Source organism: Pieris rapae, chromosome 1, assembly GCF_905147795.1.
Source record: "Pieris rapae chromosome 1, ilPieRapa1.1, whole genome shotgun sequence".
In the NCBI taxonomy this organism is placed as follows: Eukaryota; Metazoa; Arthropoda; class Insecta; order Lepidoptera; family Pieridae; genus Pieris; species Pieris rapae.
This window is the reverse complement of record NC_059509.1, coordinates 6,993,839-7,013,523: the sequence shown is the minus strand read 5'-3', so window position 1 is coordinate 7,013,523 and position 19,685 is coordinate 6,993,839. Positions and strand designations below refer to the sequence as shown.

The window sequence follows — 19,685 nt, the reverse complement described above, 5'->3', positions numbered from 1 at the left end:
ACAAGATATATTTTAAATAATATATTTACATAGTTAGTATAATATACATAATAAATACCTAGTTAGTTTCTTAGATAAGCAGATTTCCTGTTTCACCTTTGTTAATAATTTAGTACCGCCGTCTCTCCTGTTAAAAGTAATTAATACTGTTATAAGCATTATTGCTAGCTGAAGGTAGTACCTGGTATCAAAGGTGGCACTATAACCATGAAAGCAGGATTGCTATTAGGTACTTTAAATTGTTATGCAATATAAATTACTCGAGAAACAGACCAGTCGCAGTGATTGGGCCATATGACAATGCGTGAACTAATATTGCCATATTGGCCTCATATGTTTTACCCAAATAATTCAATTTAAACTCTCAGTTTTTTTAATTAAGCGGCAAGCAAATGTTAGACCGATGCTTTATACGTTTTAAGCCTTATGCTTACTTAAATACTAATAAAAAAGTCTAATTATGTATTATGTATGTCTTTCCAAAATCTTTATTTAGGAATGTTGCTAAGAAATTTCCGCATCTTTATTACTAATCATTTTTAAATTCCGACGCAAAAAGAGGTCTGTTATATGTCCAAAGCTTGAGACTGCGTGTCAGTTAATGATATAGCATAGCGATGATCATCACTTTGTGTCTGACACACATAAGGTTTTTTATCTCAGACTTTTACTTATTTCCTTCACCGCAAGAGCGCAAGTTTTACAGTGCATGCATTCTAAGAAAAACCGAATATCGGTATCGGGACAGTCGGAAATTAAACACTCGACTTCAGACTTCAAGTTAGTATATAAAAACCGAGAGATTGTATAGTCGTCATTACGTCGGAAAAGTCGGGTTATAAAAAAAATGAACCGAGAAAGCCTGGATATTACGAAACTGGAAAAATGCATATTACGTGGGGGGTGGCTGGAAAAATTAAGTTCAGATTGTCGGTTTAAAAATTAATTTGTTGTTAATAAATTCAGTTTTTTCATAATAGCTTGGTTCCCCATGGAGATACGCACAAGGGTATTTGTCGACAATTTGAACTTAAGCTTTTCTTGCCGCCCCCCATGTAACATCCAAAATTTGTCTTTCTCGGTTCATTTTCTTTTCCAAATTAAATAAATAATAGTAAAAAAAAAATGTATAAAATGACTGGACTATTCATATTTTATACAAAAAATTATCTTACCGAAGGTTTTTTAAACTGTTCGTCCTGCGGTAACTCGCGGTTGGCGATTAATTTCTTGTAGTACTCAGCGGATAGCTTAGCTGTTCTTGGGCGAGCTGGGTCCGTAATGTCTACGTGGTAGAAGCCAAAACGCTCTCTGAAGATCAACGAACCAGTAGATAAATACAAAATACAGTGATCTCTTTTCAACAACATATAATAAGAAAGAGATGAAAACGTACTTTAGCTAAAATAGTATCTTAAAGAAAGTAAGATTGGGAGCGAATTTTGTTTTAAGAGACGAAAAAGATATTTTTTCTATGTGGTTACTAAATCAGACGTCCCCTTTTGAAGTATGTAGTGTACTTGTTGGTGTGACCAATGGCAGATAGGACTTCGTTCGGATACTTACGAGAATCCAGCTCTCCATTCAAAGTTATCCATTAGAGTCCACGCGGTGTATCCAAGCACTCTCACACCATCATCGTTAACCACATTCAGTATAGCTCCCAGGTGGTCCTAAAATACAATTACATTAAACTTATATATATAACAGCCCTGAGAACACTCATATTGAGTGTTACGGGCAAAAAATACTACTTATATGTAAATTGCAGATTTTATACAGTTAATGTAATTTCTTTGATAAAATATTCTTGACAAAAAACAGCAATGAGTCAAGCTGATCTTCTAAATATGATTCGAGTATATATTATATGTTAGGATAAAAGTTTTTTTTTTACGAGCGATAGAGACATTCGTGTGCATTTAGTGTATTGTAATTTATTTTTTATTACTGTTGAATTAAATTATTTTGCTAGCGAACTTTTTCCATAAACTGTCAATTATTACAAACACAATGTGACATTTTTAGTCAGATGTACATGCGACAACAAAAGTTACGTAAGCAATTGTTAAGTTACAATAAGTATTATTTCATACTTAAAGTTTGTCCCTGAAATAATACTGAGAATTGTAAAGAGGTTAAGTTTTTGTGGGAGATCTTCTGCATCTACTAATCGGATTTTTAAAATTATTTCAACGAAAGGTTAGTGGTTGTTGGATTTGCGGTGTAAAAACGCTCAAACGATAACGTTTCGAACGAACACTGCCTTTGGTGTGATTAAGTTCAATGTAATGAAAGAAATGCAATGAGAAGTTGGAAAGCTTAATAATGCATCCAAACAAGCCCAATGCCGCGCTTCTCTGACTATCGCCCGAACCCAATAATTAATCCACCGTAATAGTCGATCGATCTCCTATCTGCATCCCAATAACCATACCCTACGAAGACATTTTTGGCGACGGATAGAATGCAATCTCTTTGCTCTTTACACTCATATTTGATAATCAATAAAAACCAAATAGCTTTTTAATTATTTTAAAAACAGGTGTAAGTTAATATAAGATATTGGCACAGTTAAACTGTTATTTTCTAACAAGGGTCCATCCACATACACTGATCCGACCTACCTACCTACCGATAGCTTGTATCGACAGATGGCTAATACAATCCGTCAATTGAGATGTCAGATAGTCAAAAATGGATTGAGATAGGTTATTGGGTTTAGGCGTGTATGTTCCTGATTAATTAAATAATACCCCACGATATTTATTGCCGTTCACTAATATATAATATAAGGGTAGGTACATAATTTTTCAAAGTTACCCGTAAGGGTTGCGATGCCTGGGCAATAGTAATGTACATATATTTAGCTCACATTAAAGTATTTGATGCGGTCGTAGTCTTCCAAAGTCCCGCGGTCTGAGTAGCCATTTTCGGTAATGTAAATTGGTGGGTCATTGTAGCTGCTCTTACACCAACGTAACAAGTTAGCGAATCCTGTAGGTACCACCTAAAATTTTCACATTTAAAAGCAAAATGGTAAATATCTTACAGTAGTATTAGGTGTAGGAGGTAGTAGCTAATTAAAGTTATAAAGAAATAACGACCAAGGCTAGTCATATAAATATATAAATGTTACATTAAACCACTATTAGAGTATAGATACAGCATTTGGGATTTTTATATCATAAAGGATATTTTTATATCAAAAGTATGCTTGAAAAGGTTTAAACAAAACCACGAAAATGATCAGGTCAATCAGAAACAAATCTTATAATTTTTGCATTTGCGCATTTGAAAGCACTTGACCTTACTGATTTATTAAGTAGGCCATTAAGAGGAAATCTCATTGAAACCTATAAAATCCTCACTGGACATTATGATGTTCCAGGAATTGAGTAGCTCTTTATTTTAAGTGAAAATACACATTTGAGCAGTAGTTCTTCCACTCAACATAACACAAATTCCCTAAAGAACTTTCTCCCAAACCGGGTAGTGGCCGACTGGATTAGGCTTCCGGAAAGTGAAATCAGTGCACCATAAACTCTTTTAAAAATAGATTAGATATTAACTCCAAATCCCAAAATACGCGCGCATCAGCTTATTAAGCTGCTAGTTTGTTTATAAACATAATAATAATATCGCTATGCTACGAAGGAAGGAAGGAAAATGTTTTAAGTGGAACGTCCTTACAATTCAAGGTTGTTTTTTGAACTTGATAACGCTCTGCTTAAGGATTATAATTATGAACGTCTTTTGAATAGTAATTAGCTACAGCAATTGATTTAAATGTTAATTTTATTTTAAAACCATTAAAATAAAAACGTTACATTATAATAATTGGATTGCTGTATTAGATAATTGTTAGCGATAACATCGCCCGCATTCCTTTTATTTCGTACTGTCTTCTCGTTGTGTCGCAAGAATATTTAACATAATTTACTTACTCGGAACCACTCAGATGCAGTAGGCTCGCCAACTTCTAAAGACGTGACCGCTCCTATGTCTTTCAACCAGGATGGCGACTTGGAGATAGGGTCAACTCCTGGGCCCGTAATTAAATGGGTGGTGTAATGGTTGATTCCAAGGAAGTCTGACGTGCCCTTAATCCTTTCAATCCAGTAATCGTCGAACTGTTCTAGTCTGGACGTGGGAAAACCCTCGGCTTGACTGTTTTGAGCGATGTTTTCAATCATCACTGGTGGATAACCGCCCTCTTCTGTGAAGATAGGGTGTGCGAACCAACCGAACTGTAATAACAATTAATGATTGGTATACGGTAGGCTATACAAAATTGCCTCATCTCAATTTTTGCATTCAAGACTAAATTAAACACCTACAGTTAGAACTTTAAAAAGTTGACCGAACTGATTTACGAATGGTAGTAATTTTACCAAATAAAAAGTGGAATTTTCGTAGCATTATTAAAACATAAACGTTTTATTAAAAACCATACATCCGGGAAATAATATAAACTCAACTTGATGAATATTGTATAGTTCTTATATTCTTCTATATATATCATATAATTTTATTAATAAATAATAGTACATAGCTTCTTTGGATCAGGATTTTTGTTTTGTGAAATAATCGTATACACCAATTAACAATGCGAGCCTTTTATAAAATTACAAATTATTTACATTTTTAAATAACTTTTGAGTAAAATGTATTTCTTCATTTCTTGCTTAACGACTTAAATAAAAAATAATAAGACATGTAATTGTTGGCAATTATGCCACTGAAAATTATCATAATACAAAATTACGATTACTACGTATTTATTAGTTTAAAAAAAAACCTACTTATTTTTTAATATGATTGCAAGAGAAAGATCATCTATCATACAAGTTAACGTACATCTTTTTCTTCCAAAAATGTTTAACCTGCTACTGCAAGATTTTCTTATATTTTAAGTAATTACCTTGAATTGATTGGCCACTTCAGCTAACGCAACTTGTTCTGGGTCATTTGGATCTGCCGGTTCATACCAGATAGAGTTTATGGAGATCATAATTCTACCATTTTGTTTTGGCCTGTAACTCTCGTTGTATAAATGGTATGCCTCAGCATGTGACTTCAATAGATTATCACTACACAGGTAGTTCCCAACACCGTGACTGTCAATAGCTGGAGCTTTCTTGATATCACCGTACGCATCTTCACAAATTTCGTAAGGCTCATTGAAAGTTATCCAGGATTTAATTTTGTCTCCGTACTCTCGGAAGCAGAAATCGGCGTACTCACGGAAGTATTGAACCATTTTAGGATTGGCGAAACCACCTAAGTCCTGAAGGGTTTGAGGTAAATCCCAGTGGAATAATGTTACCTGTAAGATACATATGCCATCAGTTTGGTACTAAATGTCATAGCTATGTTTAAAAAAGTAAAGTGTAACTTACTAACGATGCATTTATATCTGAAGACAAAACGAAAGTAGAAAGAAAAGTATTATCTTCTTATAACTTAAGTACGAGAAGTCAATTATAAAAAATTAAGTCATCTTATTTTTAATTTGTCTGTTAATTTCTTATCATGCTTAAAGAGCAGACATTTGTTGTTGTTGAACAATTATTGTTATGTAGAGGGAGGGAGGGTAAAACTTGCTGAGTTTCTTGCCCGTTCTTCTCAGAACAAGGCCTCCTGGTAGTTTTGCAAACGGATGGCGTAGTTTTGCTCTTTCCCTAATTTTGTAAACGTTTTTGACATTCATAAGCATGACCTAAGACGCATCTGAACTGAATAAATGAATTTTGATTTGATTTAATGAGACAAAAATAGCGAATGTTAATTATAGCTCAAGTAAAAAATATAGTATCCATCCAAGTCATAAGTAGTTTTAAGTTCTCAGCCATAGGTTTACAAAGTGTCTACCCTCCCCTAGCCTCAGTAGTTAATGGCCGAGAAGTATATGAATTCCATTCGCGGCGCCATACAGAATCTTACCGATTGGGAGGTATAGAAGCAATATAAAACAAACAACATTTTTATTTTGTGATACAAAAAAACTTACCAAAGGCTCTATATTCTTTTCAGCAAGAGCATCGAGAAGATTGTGGTAATATTGCACACCCTCAGGATTGATTTGGTCGACGCGACCCGTAGGTAACAATCTTGCCCAAGAGAAGGAGAATCGGTAGAAGTCTACGCCAAGGTAGGCCAGTTCCTCAACATCTTCTAGATACCGGTTGTAGGAGTCGCAAGCTACATCACCATTCGTGCCGTCAGCTACCATCCATGGTTTGGTATGGGTTAAATGGTCCCAGACATTTTCAGATTTTCCTGCAATACAACAAAATTATACCTAACTAGCTGACCCGGCGAACTTTGTTCCACCTTAATGGCAATAAATAAGCAGTTTGTTTTTTTTTATTGGAAATTCATGTCAAGTCGGGAACGCTGTCGAACGGGATAAAAAGTATCTTATGTCCGTCTCCTGGCTCTAAGCTACCTTCATACCAATTTTCACCCAAATCTGTTCTGCCGTTCTTGAGTTATAAGTGGTGTAACTAACACGACTTTCTTTTATATATATAGATTTCGTATATAGAATGGAATACAAACGTTTCGCAAAAATTGAGTAGGCTTTGAACTGTTAATACCGAACCAAACCTGTTTCTAGAATTTATGAATTAACTTATAATTTTAATCTTCATTACAATTCACCTTCCTATACGACTTAAATAAGTGTTTTTAAATTCAAGTCACGTGAATCTTTTGAGGTGTGTTCTGTGACAGCGTACTTAATGTTTATCAGTACCGAACAATAATCTATTTTTATTTCAAATCTGTCACATGAGAGGAAGGGAGATAATACATAATTGACAAGCAAGTTAAAATTGATATGTTACATTATCGCTTAGTGTAGTTATAATCCCATATACAACTCTGGTTTTTTGTACCTACTCTTGTATAGGTGGCAGTTTTAGTCACCTGGAGAAAGAATTAAGTTGCATCAATTGGTTATCTTTCATCATGGACTTGTTACCACTTAAGCTTTGTGTAATGGTAGTGTGTGTGAACGGTCTATCTAATAAACATGTAAAGGTAACATGGTAACAAACACGGTATAATCCTTAATACAATTTAATAAATAAGGCATGTCTACCTCTCTGTACGCAAAGATAAAAAAAATCGAGTTTAAAATAAGTCGACTTGTGAAAGAAGGAAATAATAAGAATAAATTAATAAAATAAAATAAAATAGATTTAAATATTGATGAGTATTATCTATACTAATATTATAAAGAGGAAAGGTTTGATTTTTTTGTTTGTTTGTATGAATTGAATAGGCTCCGAAACTACTTGGCAGATTTGAAAAATTCTTTCACTGTTGGAAAGCTACATCATTCCTGAGTGACATAGGCTATATTTCATTTTCAAAAAAAATAGGCATCTTTACTAAAATTACGATAACATTAACATTTGTTTATTATTTGATACAATTCTAACAGATGGCGCTGAGTTAAAGGTAGTTTAGTTTAGGTCCGTGTCGTGGTACCAACGTTTCACATAAGTTCTCCTACGGTTTCCCTTGATTAATTTACTACTATGTAATATAACAAAAACCTTAGCCACAGCAACGCTTGGCCGAGTCTGCTAGTTTATGATATATCGCTCACCGCTGACGTTCCACGCTCCCTCGATTTGATGGGCTGCTGTGGCGACACCAAATGTGAATCCCTCAGGGAATTTGGTATAGTGTGCTTGGCTCCTGTCACAAAAACAGATTTAAATTAAAATCGACCCAATATTAAAAAAAAATCGTTTAAACGCGTATTAAAGTTGAATTAATTATATTGTTTTAATGACAGATTTATTAGAACGAACTCACACACGTGAGCTTAAAACAACATCGTGGTCAAAACCTGTATCAGTTTTTATTAATTTTAATGTAAACAATGGCTAAATATCAATATTATTTATGCCAACAACAAATTGATTTTATGACATTGAATATTCATGAAATTCATTTATAATTATACAAATCGAGTTGATAATGTCTTATAATGATTTTATTACTTACTGGCGTTATAAAACTTTATTATATTACATGTTAATTAAGTAACATTTTATTAACCAACTAGTGACAGTTTTCAAGGGTGACTGACGTTAACTTGTTCTGTATCCACTTGCTTTACTTCAAAAACAAAGCAGTCTTATCAGCTGTTTAAGGCTATGGAAAGTAAGCAAACATGTACTTACGCACAAATGACTGCCACGAGGACGATAAAATGAGACCAAGCCATCGTGCGTTGGCGATGCTACACTCTCGCGCACTGCGAAGCGCCTCAATACTTTCCCCTTTTAACGTTGACATTTCATATCTCAAGTGGCATAGCTTCAGATAATGTCAAAATAGTATATAGATCCGCATAAGACTGGGCTATCTATTTGAGATATTATATAATCACCCTTTCTGGGGAGGCTCTAATCTTTATATCTCAGAAGAAATATCAATAGTTGGGTGGATTTGATAAGCCGTATTCACCACAAGGAAATACTTTTGTGAATTATCGACACCTTTGATACGAAATCTTAGATTGAAAGAATCTTTTATGTTTCATCAAGTAAGCCCTGCATAACACAGAGATAGTCCACAGAAGTAGCGAATGAATGAGCAAGTAATATAGCTCGAGTGAGAACTTCGCGAACTTTCCACGTATCTGTTGCGCTGAATTGCCGAAATACAAACGATAAACCACGTTTTATTATTGCGACTGGTTGAAATCGTCCCGGTTGATCAAGCCACCAACTAGAATGGGAAATTGTTCTTAATAATGCAAATGTATGTTTGAGTATAAATAACTATGACTAAGCGAAAGAACGATTACAACCTCAATTGACTTGTCTTGTAGTTTAATAATTTTAATTTCTCTTTTTTTTATAGAACAGGGGGCAATCGGGCAGGAGGCTCACCTGATGTTAAGTGATACCGCCGCCCATGGACACTCTCGTTGCTTGAGGGCTCGTGAGTGCTTTGCCGGCCTTTGAAGAATTTGTACGCTCTTTTCTCTTCTCTTCTCTTTTCTCAAATTTAGTTTTGAATTTGATAAGGTGTAAGTATAACATTACCTTAGGAACAAACTCTCACAAGTGACGTATGTAACAACGAAAATGAATAATGGATAGATTAAAGGCATCATAACTATAAGGCACAAGAGCAATGTTCCAATGAGTTTGAGGAAAGTGGGAAAAGGTGCACCGTATTTCCACAGCGCTTTGATGTCTCCCAGAAATTCCTTACATAGAACCCGCACACGACCAAAACCAGATGAAGACCGAAGCTGCTGAAACAAAACATGCATATTATTTATGTTACACTTAGGCTTAAACACTTAGGCTAGACTAAATTAAACTTTAAATACACGATCACAACTTATTGATTTTTATAACGGAACTGGTAAAGGCGCAAGAGAACATAAAAAAATCTATGTATTATTATTATTACTATTATTTCTATATATCTATTTTCTCTTTTATTTGTTGAAATTTTTCTAGTATTTTGTTTGTTACATACCTACACGATATATCTTTAATTTTAGGTATGTTAATTTTACATAAACTATGAGAGTATATATGTATGTGGCAGTGTAAAATTGGGCTATATATAATATGTTTATCGCTTTTGGTAATTTTTTATTCAAGTTTTTAAGTTATTTCTTAATTTAACTTTTCGAAGGAAAAATCTCTTATAAATTTAAGTTCATTCACCGGTCATCTACTTTATTTTTTAATATTGTCAGAAAAACGTGGAAGTAATATATTGTGCGTGATTAATCACTTCATATAGAGGTGGTTTTCAACAATCTCCATAATATTGTATTTAAATCTTGTTTATTTAGCTCTAGCTGGTCCTGCTCCATTGGACAATCATAGAGCCTTGACAAAATCAATTGGTTGCTGATCTGATTTTACATATTTTTGTTTTTTTTGTTGTATGCTAACTAACACAAAAACTAACTAACTTGCTTTGCTAACAATAAAATAATGCTCCGAACGCATTATTTTATTGTTTTTTTTATTACTCTTTAATGTATAATATTCTACGGTTTTAATATATACACTAATATATATACTAACAATATAATAATAGATCTATATAGTAGTTTTATTCTAGGAGTACATTGCCTTCACTTATAATGATTTAACTAATGTATACAACTATTGTAAAATCTATTTTAAAAGAGTAAGTGTTACTTGGCCATTCTTTCCCATACGAAACTACCTTTAGGAAGGGGCAACTAGAATCATCATATATATTTTATTAAACGTTCAAAAATGCTATTTTAGGTGGTCTAATTGGAATAAATGATTTGACCTTGACTTTCTACTGGTAGAATATCTTTTCATACATCGTTAATCGTTTTAGACAATAAATTGGGGTAAAAATCCTTTGCCCAAAACACCCTGGTTGCTCTTAGTAATATATAACATGTGGAACTAATATATATTTTAAAGGTCACATTTTTTTGTAAAAAGGAAATACCGCTAATTCATGTTTAGTTTTAAACCTTCATAGAAAGACACATTTCAAGTTTCGACTCGCGGAGGTATCATTTACGGGAAATTTTTAACAGGCAAATTAACAATATTTGTTTTGGCGGGAATTGAGCCAAATTCAGTGTTTCAAGAGACATTTTATATCTGTCACATTGATATAATTTGGGACCTAAACCTTCTGCTATCTGTGCCTACATATCTAAAACACTTTCGAATCTCAAGTATCAAACAGAATGTTACGAATGCTATCCAAAAGTATACACCACGTTTTAACAGAAACATGAATTAAGAAAATATCTATATTAAGACTGTTCTTGTGAATGTATATTTGAGGTAGTATTGTCTTTTATTAACATAACTTTTACACATTTAAAGAAAAACACTTTTTTACGGATTATAGTTACGTATTGTTATATTTAAACTTATAATTATTTAAACATAATTTAAATTTAACCGACGTTTCACGTGCTTTACAGCGTGCGTGGTCACGGTGACTATAATCCTTCAAAAAAGTGTTTTTCTTTACATGGACAATGGAGCTACTTAGCTTCTAATTCAATAAGTTTATAATTTACGTACTTGCACCATGAAGGCTTTGTTTGTTCGTCTATATGGCTTCATTTCTATTTTTTAATACATATTAATTTTGAAATGTAATCCGTAATTGTATTTAAAATATTGCCCGTCTACATTATATGTTATTGTTGGTTTCTTTTGGATTCGATTGTGGCTTTTTGTCATTGTCATTTTGTATTTGTATCTTAACTGAATTAACTTTTTTAATGTGACACATAGTATTTATTTTTTTAAATCGACTATAACCTTTTGACTCTAAAAGTATGCAAATTTGAATGAAATGAATTGATGTTACGATTAATAAGTTTTTATTAAATTGCTCGTAGACGACATTCGTATCTTATTTTATTTTCTTGGTTTTTTCATCTTTTAAGGATATATTTATTACGTTTTAATATAGAATAGAATCGCCTTATCTACCTACCCTCAGCGAAAAGTAACCTCCTGAAAAGGGCACACAATGTTTGAATAATTCATGAACTGCATAGATTGACAGACGTGTTTAATGTCCGATGAGTGAATTGACAAAAAGTCCGCTTCATGTCAGTTCCTATACCATTAGAAATAAGTCAGTAAGTCTTTCTGTAAATATTTTAATGTATTTTTTTATGTGTATGTATTGTTTTGTATGTAATATAAATGTAAATAGTTGCCGCAATAAAATAGATCTTTATATTTATTATTTTAATAAATTATTTTACCTTTAGATTGAGTATTTAATCCAAATTATAGATAAAATTTAAGGGTTACCCTATCCTATATATATTAAATTCAATATCGTTTTCGCTAAACACCGGGCCTGAATCTAATTATAAATAAGCTTGAAATTGGAAATTGTCAGCTTTAATTATTTAAAAGCCTACAATATTAAGTTTTCAAACTAGAGTTAGGGACCGAAACGTTTAAATGAATTCTCAACACTTCTATGAATAAATAAATCTCATTAAGGTTATCTAAAATTATGATATGAACCCACTTAAAAGCATTACAAAGCCGCGTTCAGGCATTTAATGCTGTCAGTTCATTTAAATGTGGCATACTTTTTGGAAATCATAATTATTTATACCTACCTAACGTTCAGTGAGTTAATAGTATAGAAATAGAAATAAAAATGTGGCGGATTTTGTGTATATTTATAATTATTTTAAAAAGTGTGGCTTGGTTTTTAAAATGTAAAGAGTTTCAAGTTATACCGGGTCCTAGAGGAATATTTATACTTCACAATGCATTGGAGTTTATGATGGATCCAGGTATTATAGTAGTAATTTTTACCTACATTTCGTTCGCGTGGAAGCTTTCGGTTCGGTTTCCAGGTTCCATGAGTTTCTTCTTGCTCTAAACAGTTTTACTTTAAGAATTTCATGTGAAAGAAATAGAAGAGACAACTTAATTTTGTAAAATATTTTTTCAAACAATTATTATTTGTTGCTCCCAGATTTTTTGTCGTAATAAATGTACTAACAATATTATACGTTTATTAAAGAACAATTAAGCTAAGTTTATTCATGTTATTTGTATTGTTTTCAGTGAAGCTTTTTTACTATTTCAGGGGATTAACAAATACATATAAACGTTTGTTTAAACTACAATTAGGACCAGTGAAAGTAATTATCATCCATAACCCGGAAGATATTGAGGTAATTATTTATATGTTTGAATTCTGTTGTTTTAAGCAGCTTAATAGGTAAACATAGACTAAGAAAAAGATTTTTCTTTTTATCTTCATATGTCGTATATGCTCGTAAAATTAATATGTCTCTGCCAAGTCTAGTTTTGGCTTTTTCATTCATCGTTTTCTGTATTAAACAATTTAAAATCCTATAAGTTTTATGTTGTTCGCACCTGATACCGTTCATAGATTATTATTGACTTTTTTGGGTTAAAATTTTATGCAAGATTTTACCTTTCAGGCTGTGATAAATGGCACAAAGTATATTTCTAAAGGGTACGTTTATAACTTCATTAAGCCATGGCTAAAAGAAGGCTTAATTCTAAGCAAAGGTATAATATATTATTTTAATATTATAAATATATTAAGTTCATGAATAATTAAAATAATTTAATTCACTAAACATTTAATTCTGAAGAAATAAACTGGCCTAATAATTTCGCATCATAATTATATACGCAATGATTTATCATATTAACAGGTAAAAAGTGGCACGTAAGAAGAAAAATGATAACACCTGCATTCCACTTTAATGTTTTAAATAATTTTAAATTGGTGATAGAGAAGAATGCCAGAAATTTACTGAAATTTTTGGACCGCGAAACCAAATCACCGAAGACTGATATTTCTCCGCTCTTGCATAATTTTACTCTAAATACGATATGTGGTATGTAACATAGTTTTTTAACTAGCTAAAGTTAGAGATAGGTCTGGTAACACCTTAGTGGCCTGTTGTTCTAATTTGTTGCAATTCTTGTTTCCTCTTAAACCTGAATATTTTGTGACTCTGGATGTCAATAATATTGATATCTATACAATCATGCCTTCTTTGTTACGGGCCTGACATACCTGTATCTTCATCCATTTCTATGACATTCACCATGAATGCTGGGCCGTACTTGTGTCCTGTCACGATAGTAATATTTCTAGACGTTTTGATTTTTATATTAAGGGTTACTTTCAGAAACAGCAATGGGCATAACAATAGACGAAGAAAGCACCCAAACATACAGCGTACAAGAATACAAACGAAGTATTCATAAATTAGGACAGTATGCAGTGTACAGAGCCCAAAGAGTATGGTTGTACCCCGATTTTGTGTTCAACTTAACTAATATAGGTCGAAAACAAAAGAAGGTCTTGCGTATATTATCGTCGTTTAGAACACAAGTTGTGGATAAAAGACGTGAACAAAACCTTGATGGACAAGAGGATTTTAAACAAACAAAGAAGAGTGTTGTTCTATTGGATATATTGCTACAGGCTGAGAGGGATCGCTTAATCGATTCTGAAGGGATTGGGGAAGAGGTCGACACATTTATGTTTGGGGTAAGATTCTGGACTTACCAAAAATGTCGTGTTTTAAGATTCTGGACTTAAAACACGACATTTTTGGTTGACTTTATCTGACGTTGGTTTAGTTTGATAAAAGGAATCAAATTAAGAAAATATTGTATATGAAATATGTTACAGTTGACACTTGGATAGTATATTTAATCAGGCGTAACAATTTATTATGACAATTTGCGGATAATATATTGTTGTTTTAAATGTTTCAGGGCCATGATACAACATCTATTGCATTAACATTCATATTTCTTCTACTTGCCAATCATCAGAATGTTCAGGTATGTTATCTTCCAGGGTCCTCCTTTTTTTCCATGATTATGATTAAAATGAATCTTTATGACATATATGAATCTTTATAAATTATTAGTGTCGTGAAATCTACAGTGTCACAGTAACTATGGTCCTATCAGCATCGACGTTATATTTTTCTATACTCAATGTAGCCAAAGAGATGTTTCTCGATAAACTTAAAGAAAGACTATTCAGAAAATTAGACATTGGTCAATTCGAGGATGAATATCCTGCAGAGCTATAAAAACTATTTTGGAATCAGTGAAGATAATTTTAATTTTCGAAAATAATGTCAACCAAAATATACAAGATAGATGTATATAGATATATGTAGATAGATAGAGAAGTGTTACTAGCAAAACTTAAACTTCAAATTACTGTGCGTTTTTTTGGCAACTGGAAATAGTTTTAAGTCTTTATGATACGAATTCAGGGTGGCATGTGCTGGATGTGTAATAAAGCCTTCATACCCACATTACCATATTTTCCCATAATTCAATGTGATAGAATAAATATGGCTGTACCTTTTTAAGTTTACATGGCTATTTATTTGCGTCATTTATAAGTTGTCAAAAAGTAATCCTATCCGTTTGATTTTATACGTGCAATAGCATATTTATACACCGTTAACACCAATTATTAAAAATATCATTTGAATGTATTTTTTATACGTTTAACTTTATTTATATCCTTGTTGAAATAGAACATAACTAAATCCATGTGTTGTTTATCAGGAAAAAATCGTTGATGAATTAAATAACGTATTGAGCTCTTTCGACGGTGATGTGACAACGGCCGAGTTATTGCAGATGAAATATATGGAATGTTGTATAAAGGAGAGTTTAAGACTTTACCCTCCAATACCAGCTATTACCAGGAACATTGACGTGCCACTTAAGCTTCGTAAGTTTCATTAAATAAATTTATTTAATAGAAATACCGTAAGTTCCTCATATTTATTAAAGGTAACGTTCCTATGCATTACAACAGATAGTTGAGACTTTCTGACTACGAATGCAGAAGCAGAAGTTAATATCAAACATAGAATAGTAATCGCGTATACAAAGACAATATATAGAATATGCGCAATTTTAAAGTACATATATTTTTGCTACCAGGAGATTATGAAATACCAAGTGGAACGGAGTGCGGTATCCTGATATACGACTTGCATAGGCGTTCTGATCAATTTGTTGAGCCTTTGGAGTTTCGACCTGAGAGATTTCAAACTGAACCAACTTGGCAGCCCTACGGGTACATTCCATTCAGCGCTGGCCCTAGAAACTGTATAGGTAACTTTAGTTATTATATTATTTGCTTCGAAATGTATGTGCATATTTATATCAAATAATACACCGCAGTAATTCATAAACCCTGTGGATATATAGATCGTAAATAGGGGCATTCCCGTTTGAAAGGCATCCATCAATTGAGATGGTTGATACCTGTGTTGATAATAATAATAATAAAGCCTGTTTAAATTCCAATCGTGACAAAATAGATAATATACAGCTTATGTTTACATTGTATACATTATTATATTTATCTAGTTATATAATATGCTATATCTTAGCTAAATTTAGTACCGGCGATCGGAAATCCTTCGCGTGCAGCATTTTCAAACTGACTCTGTCCATGGCTTTCTTTCTCCATTCGCTTCCTGTTACCGCTTTTAATTCTTCTATCCACCTCTTCCTGGGTCGCCCTCTTCATTTATTCACCTTGGTCCATTCCATACAGTTATCTTTAAAGACCTTTTATCTGTGTTTTTTGCTATATGCCCCGCTCATTGCCACTTCTGTTTTAGGACATATTGTAAGGCACCTATCACTTGTTTTTCGTCTTATTTTTTCGGTTTTAATTTTATGTATTTTTCTTATTTTTAGTACGCTTCTTTCCATTGCTTTCTGGCATGCTTCTAGTTTGGTTTTCAAAACATAAATAATAACATTGGAGTCCGATTAATTATCTTAGGTAACATGTTTTAACGATAAATATTTATAAGCTTCGGGAGGTTAGCTATGTAAATTAATATTTGTTAACTATACTATAATATAAGCATAGCCAAATCTTTAAATTTATTAAAACTTGACAGAGAAGAAAATTTGAAAAATATTACGGAATTAAATTATTATTTTACTTGTATTCTGTATTATTATAGGCTTAATAAACTATATAGATACTCTTAGAATTAAACGTAGAAATGGCGATAACCCGCGGTAAAACCTCTCGTTAATTATACCGTCAGAATTATAAAGAATTACGCATTTTAAAATGAATATATTTAGTTTCATGATGAAATACTTGAGAATATAATTAATAACGTAAACGACATTTTAGACAAGATATAAAACAAATCAATTATTTTGTTAATTTTATTCTTATTTTATTTTAAATGTAATGTATATATATATGGATTTTAAAAACGCATTGAACTATCGTAAAAATTTAACACGGTTCGTAATTACACTAATTGTAATAATATAGAAATTTTCTAATTCGGTTAATATATGATGGAATGTCAAGGTGAAAAACTGAAAGAACTTTTTTCAATTATGGGATTAAGAAATTAGTACAAGGATACATTTTTGGATATTGTAGAACATAGTTACGGTTGCTAATTTTATAATCATGAGTTGTGAAGATTTTATCTTTTCATTATAAATTATAATTTGCTATAATAATTACAACTAAGAAGGAGAGCGTTTGTATTTTTTTGGTATATTGATAACAAGAAATATAATACTTTTTAAATTCGGTAATTTTATTTAAACACATTTTCAAAGTGATATATTAAATATTAAACGGGTCATAAATTTTATATTAATAAAGAAATGTTTAATTGAAGAAAACCAAAATTATAATATTGATTATTTTACTTTTTATTTCAGACGCTAGATTTAGAATTTATAGCTACTGATAAGATTAGCAAAATGTGTTTTATTTAAAATAAACAACATTTAAAATCCTTTAATTTTAATGTTAGCAATTTAATGCGAGTATACCTTACGAAATACTCGAAAATACTCACCTTTTTACTTATGTAAAGCATTCAAAGCATCGAGTTTTAATTGCCATTTTAATATTTTATTATTATTTTATATTTCAGTATTTTATTGTTAAATCTATATTTAAATAAGCTAATGTTGTAAGCATTTCATATTTGTAATTGTTAATTTCAATTACTTAAAATATACATTAAAATAAAATGGAATTTAATGAATATGTCTGAGCTATACTAATTACGTTACTAATACAGAAGCTTGCAAAGCAAGTAATTGTTATAAATTTAGATTTATACGTTACGTAGATATTAAGTTGCGGAAATGGTAAGTAATTAAATTAATTAAACTTTGAATAAGACTTAAACAAAATGCGTAGTCGTATAAAAAATGTACGGACCTTAACAACATCGGCCTCGTTTTAACATTTACAACATAGATTATACTGTGTTTGTTACCATGGTGACGATGGTTATTACATGTATAATATTATTACAAAAATAAAGCATATAATAGTTATATTTAGAACCTTTTTTACGTTTTTTTGCGTATTTATTCTCTATAATATAAGCGACGAGAAATTTGCTAATTGCATGTAGCAGAACAATAGATACTAACATTGACTGATACAGATTTTATCTATGCCACATTCGTTGGTGTAAAAATTACTGATTATACGTATTTTTAGGTCAAAAATTCGCGATGATGGAAATGAAGTTGGCTGTAACGACTGTACTTCGTCGTTTTCGACTTTTACCAGTGACTACGCCTCGCGATCTAATCATCACTACGGATTACGTTTTACGTACGAAACACCCAGTTTACGTAAAATTTCAAAAACGATATTGAAGTATTGTCTTTTTTTTAAATTTTTTTTTTTTAAATGATGAAAAGAATTAAAATTTTAAGAAATTATGAAAATTGAAAAAGTGTTTTTCTTTAAACGATATTGAATTCAAATTTAGTATCAGCGAAGGATTTATACAAAATAAACTTTTTACGGGATAGATTTCGATTTCCTGTCAAATACTATTAAATAGTTTTTGCTATGCTCTCAGCTTCAACTATCATAATAAGCAAGTAAATAAAACAATTTTTGTTGTATATATATACATCGCAACTAAGTCAAAGTGTAGTAATAGCTTTCCCCAGGGCTAAGTTATTACACTTTAAGAAGTCTGGTAATTTTTATAATATCTTATGTTATATCTTTAAACGAGCAATTCTTGTATATATATATATATGTATAAAATTGGAATCTCGGAATCGGCTCCAACGATTTTCATGAATTTTAGTATACGGGTGGTTTCAGGGGCGATAAATCGATCTAGCTCGGAATCATTTCTAGACAGTGTAATGATATTCTTGTTTTATCAACTTAATCATAGAATTGCTCGTTCAAAGATGTCAAATAAAAACTTAAATATGAATAACTGTAGTTATCTTTATTCGATAATTATATTCAAATTTCATCATTTGATTAGTAGGTGATTCGTTCTTAAATATTATTTCCAAAGGACACAATTTATAAAAATAAAAAAAAATACTGAGGAAACCTCGGTCATACAGGTACTAATGTATAATGTGACAATTGTAAGGGTCTGTGTAATAATTTGTTGCGATTAGTGCTAATTAAATGTTTAAAAAATATTTGTAATGTTGCATATTATTAAATAACCAAAACCGTGCTATTTATTCAATAAATTAAGAAAAAGAAATACCATTCTTATTACATTCATAATTTAACGACTAACACCTAATAACAAAAACACCGCCTATACAAAAGAAGTCACGAAAACATTCATACAGTTAACTAAAAGACTAAACTTTGTTTTATAAATTACAACCCATTCTACATGCCCGCACTTTAATTAATTGCGTTCCACCAAACTAGTTAAGAGCAGGGTTTTGAATTAGCATTATTTATAAATATTTGGTTTTACGTAATATTTTATAAAATATATTAATTGATTATACACAGGAACTGGAAAGATGAAATTAATTATAGTATGTCAAGGCAAAATCCAGTTATAACAAGCAAAACTTTGCATAAAATCTCTTAAATATATTATAATATAATAATATTATATAATATAATATCCAGATTAAACTAACAAAAGCAAAGGGTATTTTAAAACATAATGCAAGATTATTATAAAAAAATTAATACATATACGGTACGTAAGCATTTAAGCAAAACTTCGTAAATTAAATAGGTGATAACTATATAAATATCGTTAATATATTTATGAATCTCGTTAATGAGAGCTGTTTATTACGCGAATAGAAATTAAG

The 19,685-nt window shown here is 31.4% G+C and overlaps 3 protein-coding genes across 3 annotated transcripts; 1 reads left to right on the top strand and 2 right to left on the bottom strand.

The window, feature by feature from the left end:
- Positions 1-6: 6 nt before the first annotated feature.
- Positions 7-8,341, bottom strand: LOC110994342 (myrosinase 1-like). Its single transcript, XM_022260933.2, has 9 exons — positions 8,205-8,341; positions 7,622-7,713; positions 6,014-6,282; positions 4,925-5,329; positions 3,948-4,250; positions 2,876-3,010; positions 1,567-1,673; positions 1,176-1,311; positions 7-127 (listed from the first exon to the last, which is right to left on the bottom strand). Exons 1-9 carry the CDS (start codon positions 8,246-8,248, stop codon positions 110-112), a joined length of 1,509 nt encoding a protein of 502 aa, XP_022116625.2. The 5' UTR covers positions 8,249-8,341; the 3' UTR covers positions 7-109.
- Positions 8,342-8,451: 110 nt separating this feature from the next.
- LOC110994346 lies at positions 8,452-9,339 on the bottom strand. The gene is made up of 2 exons (XM_022260937.2): positions 9,075-9,339; positions 8,452-8,754 (listed from the first exon to the last, which is right to left on the bottom strand). The coding sequence occupies exons 1-2, from the start codon at positions 9,305-9,307 to the stop codon at positions 8,556-8,558; spliced, it is 432 nt and encodes a 143-aa protein (XP_022116629.2). The 5' UTR covers positions 9,308-9,339; the 3' UTR covers positions 8,452-8,555.
- A 2,729-nt stretch (positions 9,340-12,068) lies between these two features.
- Positions 12,069-18,743, top strand: LOC110994344 (cytochrome P450 4C1-like). Its single transcript, XM_022260934.2, has 10 exons — positions 12,069-12,328; positions 12,606-12,715; positions 12,989-13,079; positions 13,229-13,414; positions 13,712-14,076; positions 14,307-14,375; positions 15,123-15,291; positions 15,507-15,680; positions 18,079-18,240; positions 18,345-18,743. The coding sequence occupies exons 1-9, from the start codon at positions 12,190-12,192 to the stop codon at positions 18,237-18,239; spliced, it is 1,464 nt and encodes a 487-aa protein (XP_022116626.2). The 5' UTR covers positions 12,069-12,189; the 3' UTR covers position 18,240; positions 18,345-18,743.
- The last annotated feature ends 942 nt before the right edge of the window (positions 18,744-19,685 follow it).

Coding starts and splice junctions, on each gene's coding strand:
- LOC110994342 (XM_022260933.2), bottom strand. CDS start 8,248: ATGGCTTGGTCTCATTTTATCGTCCTCGTGGCAGTCATTTGTGC. Junction 6,283..7,621: donor GGGAGCGTGGAACGTCAGCG/GTGAGCGATATA, acceptor GTTGTATTGCAG/GAAAATCTGAAAATGTCTGG. Junction 5,330..6,013: donor AAAAGAATATAGAGCCTTTG/GTAAGTTTTTTT, acceptor TGTATCTTACAG/GTAACATTATTCCACTGGGA.
- LOC110994346 (XM_022260937.2), bottom strand. CDS start 9,307: ATGCATGTTTTGTTTCAGCAGCTTCGGTCTTCATCTGGTTTTGGTCGT. Junction 8,755..9,074: donor TGTGAGAGTTTGTTCCTAAG/GTAATGTTATAC, acceptor TTCCCATTCTAG/TTGGTGGCTTGATCAACCGG.
- LOC110994344 (XM_022260934.2), top strand. CDS start 12,190: ATGTGGCGGATTTTGTGTATATTTATAATTATTTTAAAAAGTGTGGCT. Junction 14,077..14,306: donor TCGACACATTTATGTTTGGG/GTAAGATTCTGG, acceptor TAAATGTTTCAG/GGCCATGATACAACATCTAT. Junction 15,681..18,078: donor TGGCCCTAGAAACTGTATAG/GTAACTTTAGTT, acceptor ACGTATTTTTAG/GTCAAAAATTCGCGATGATG.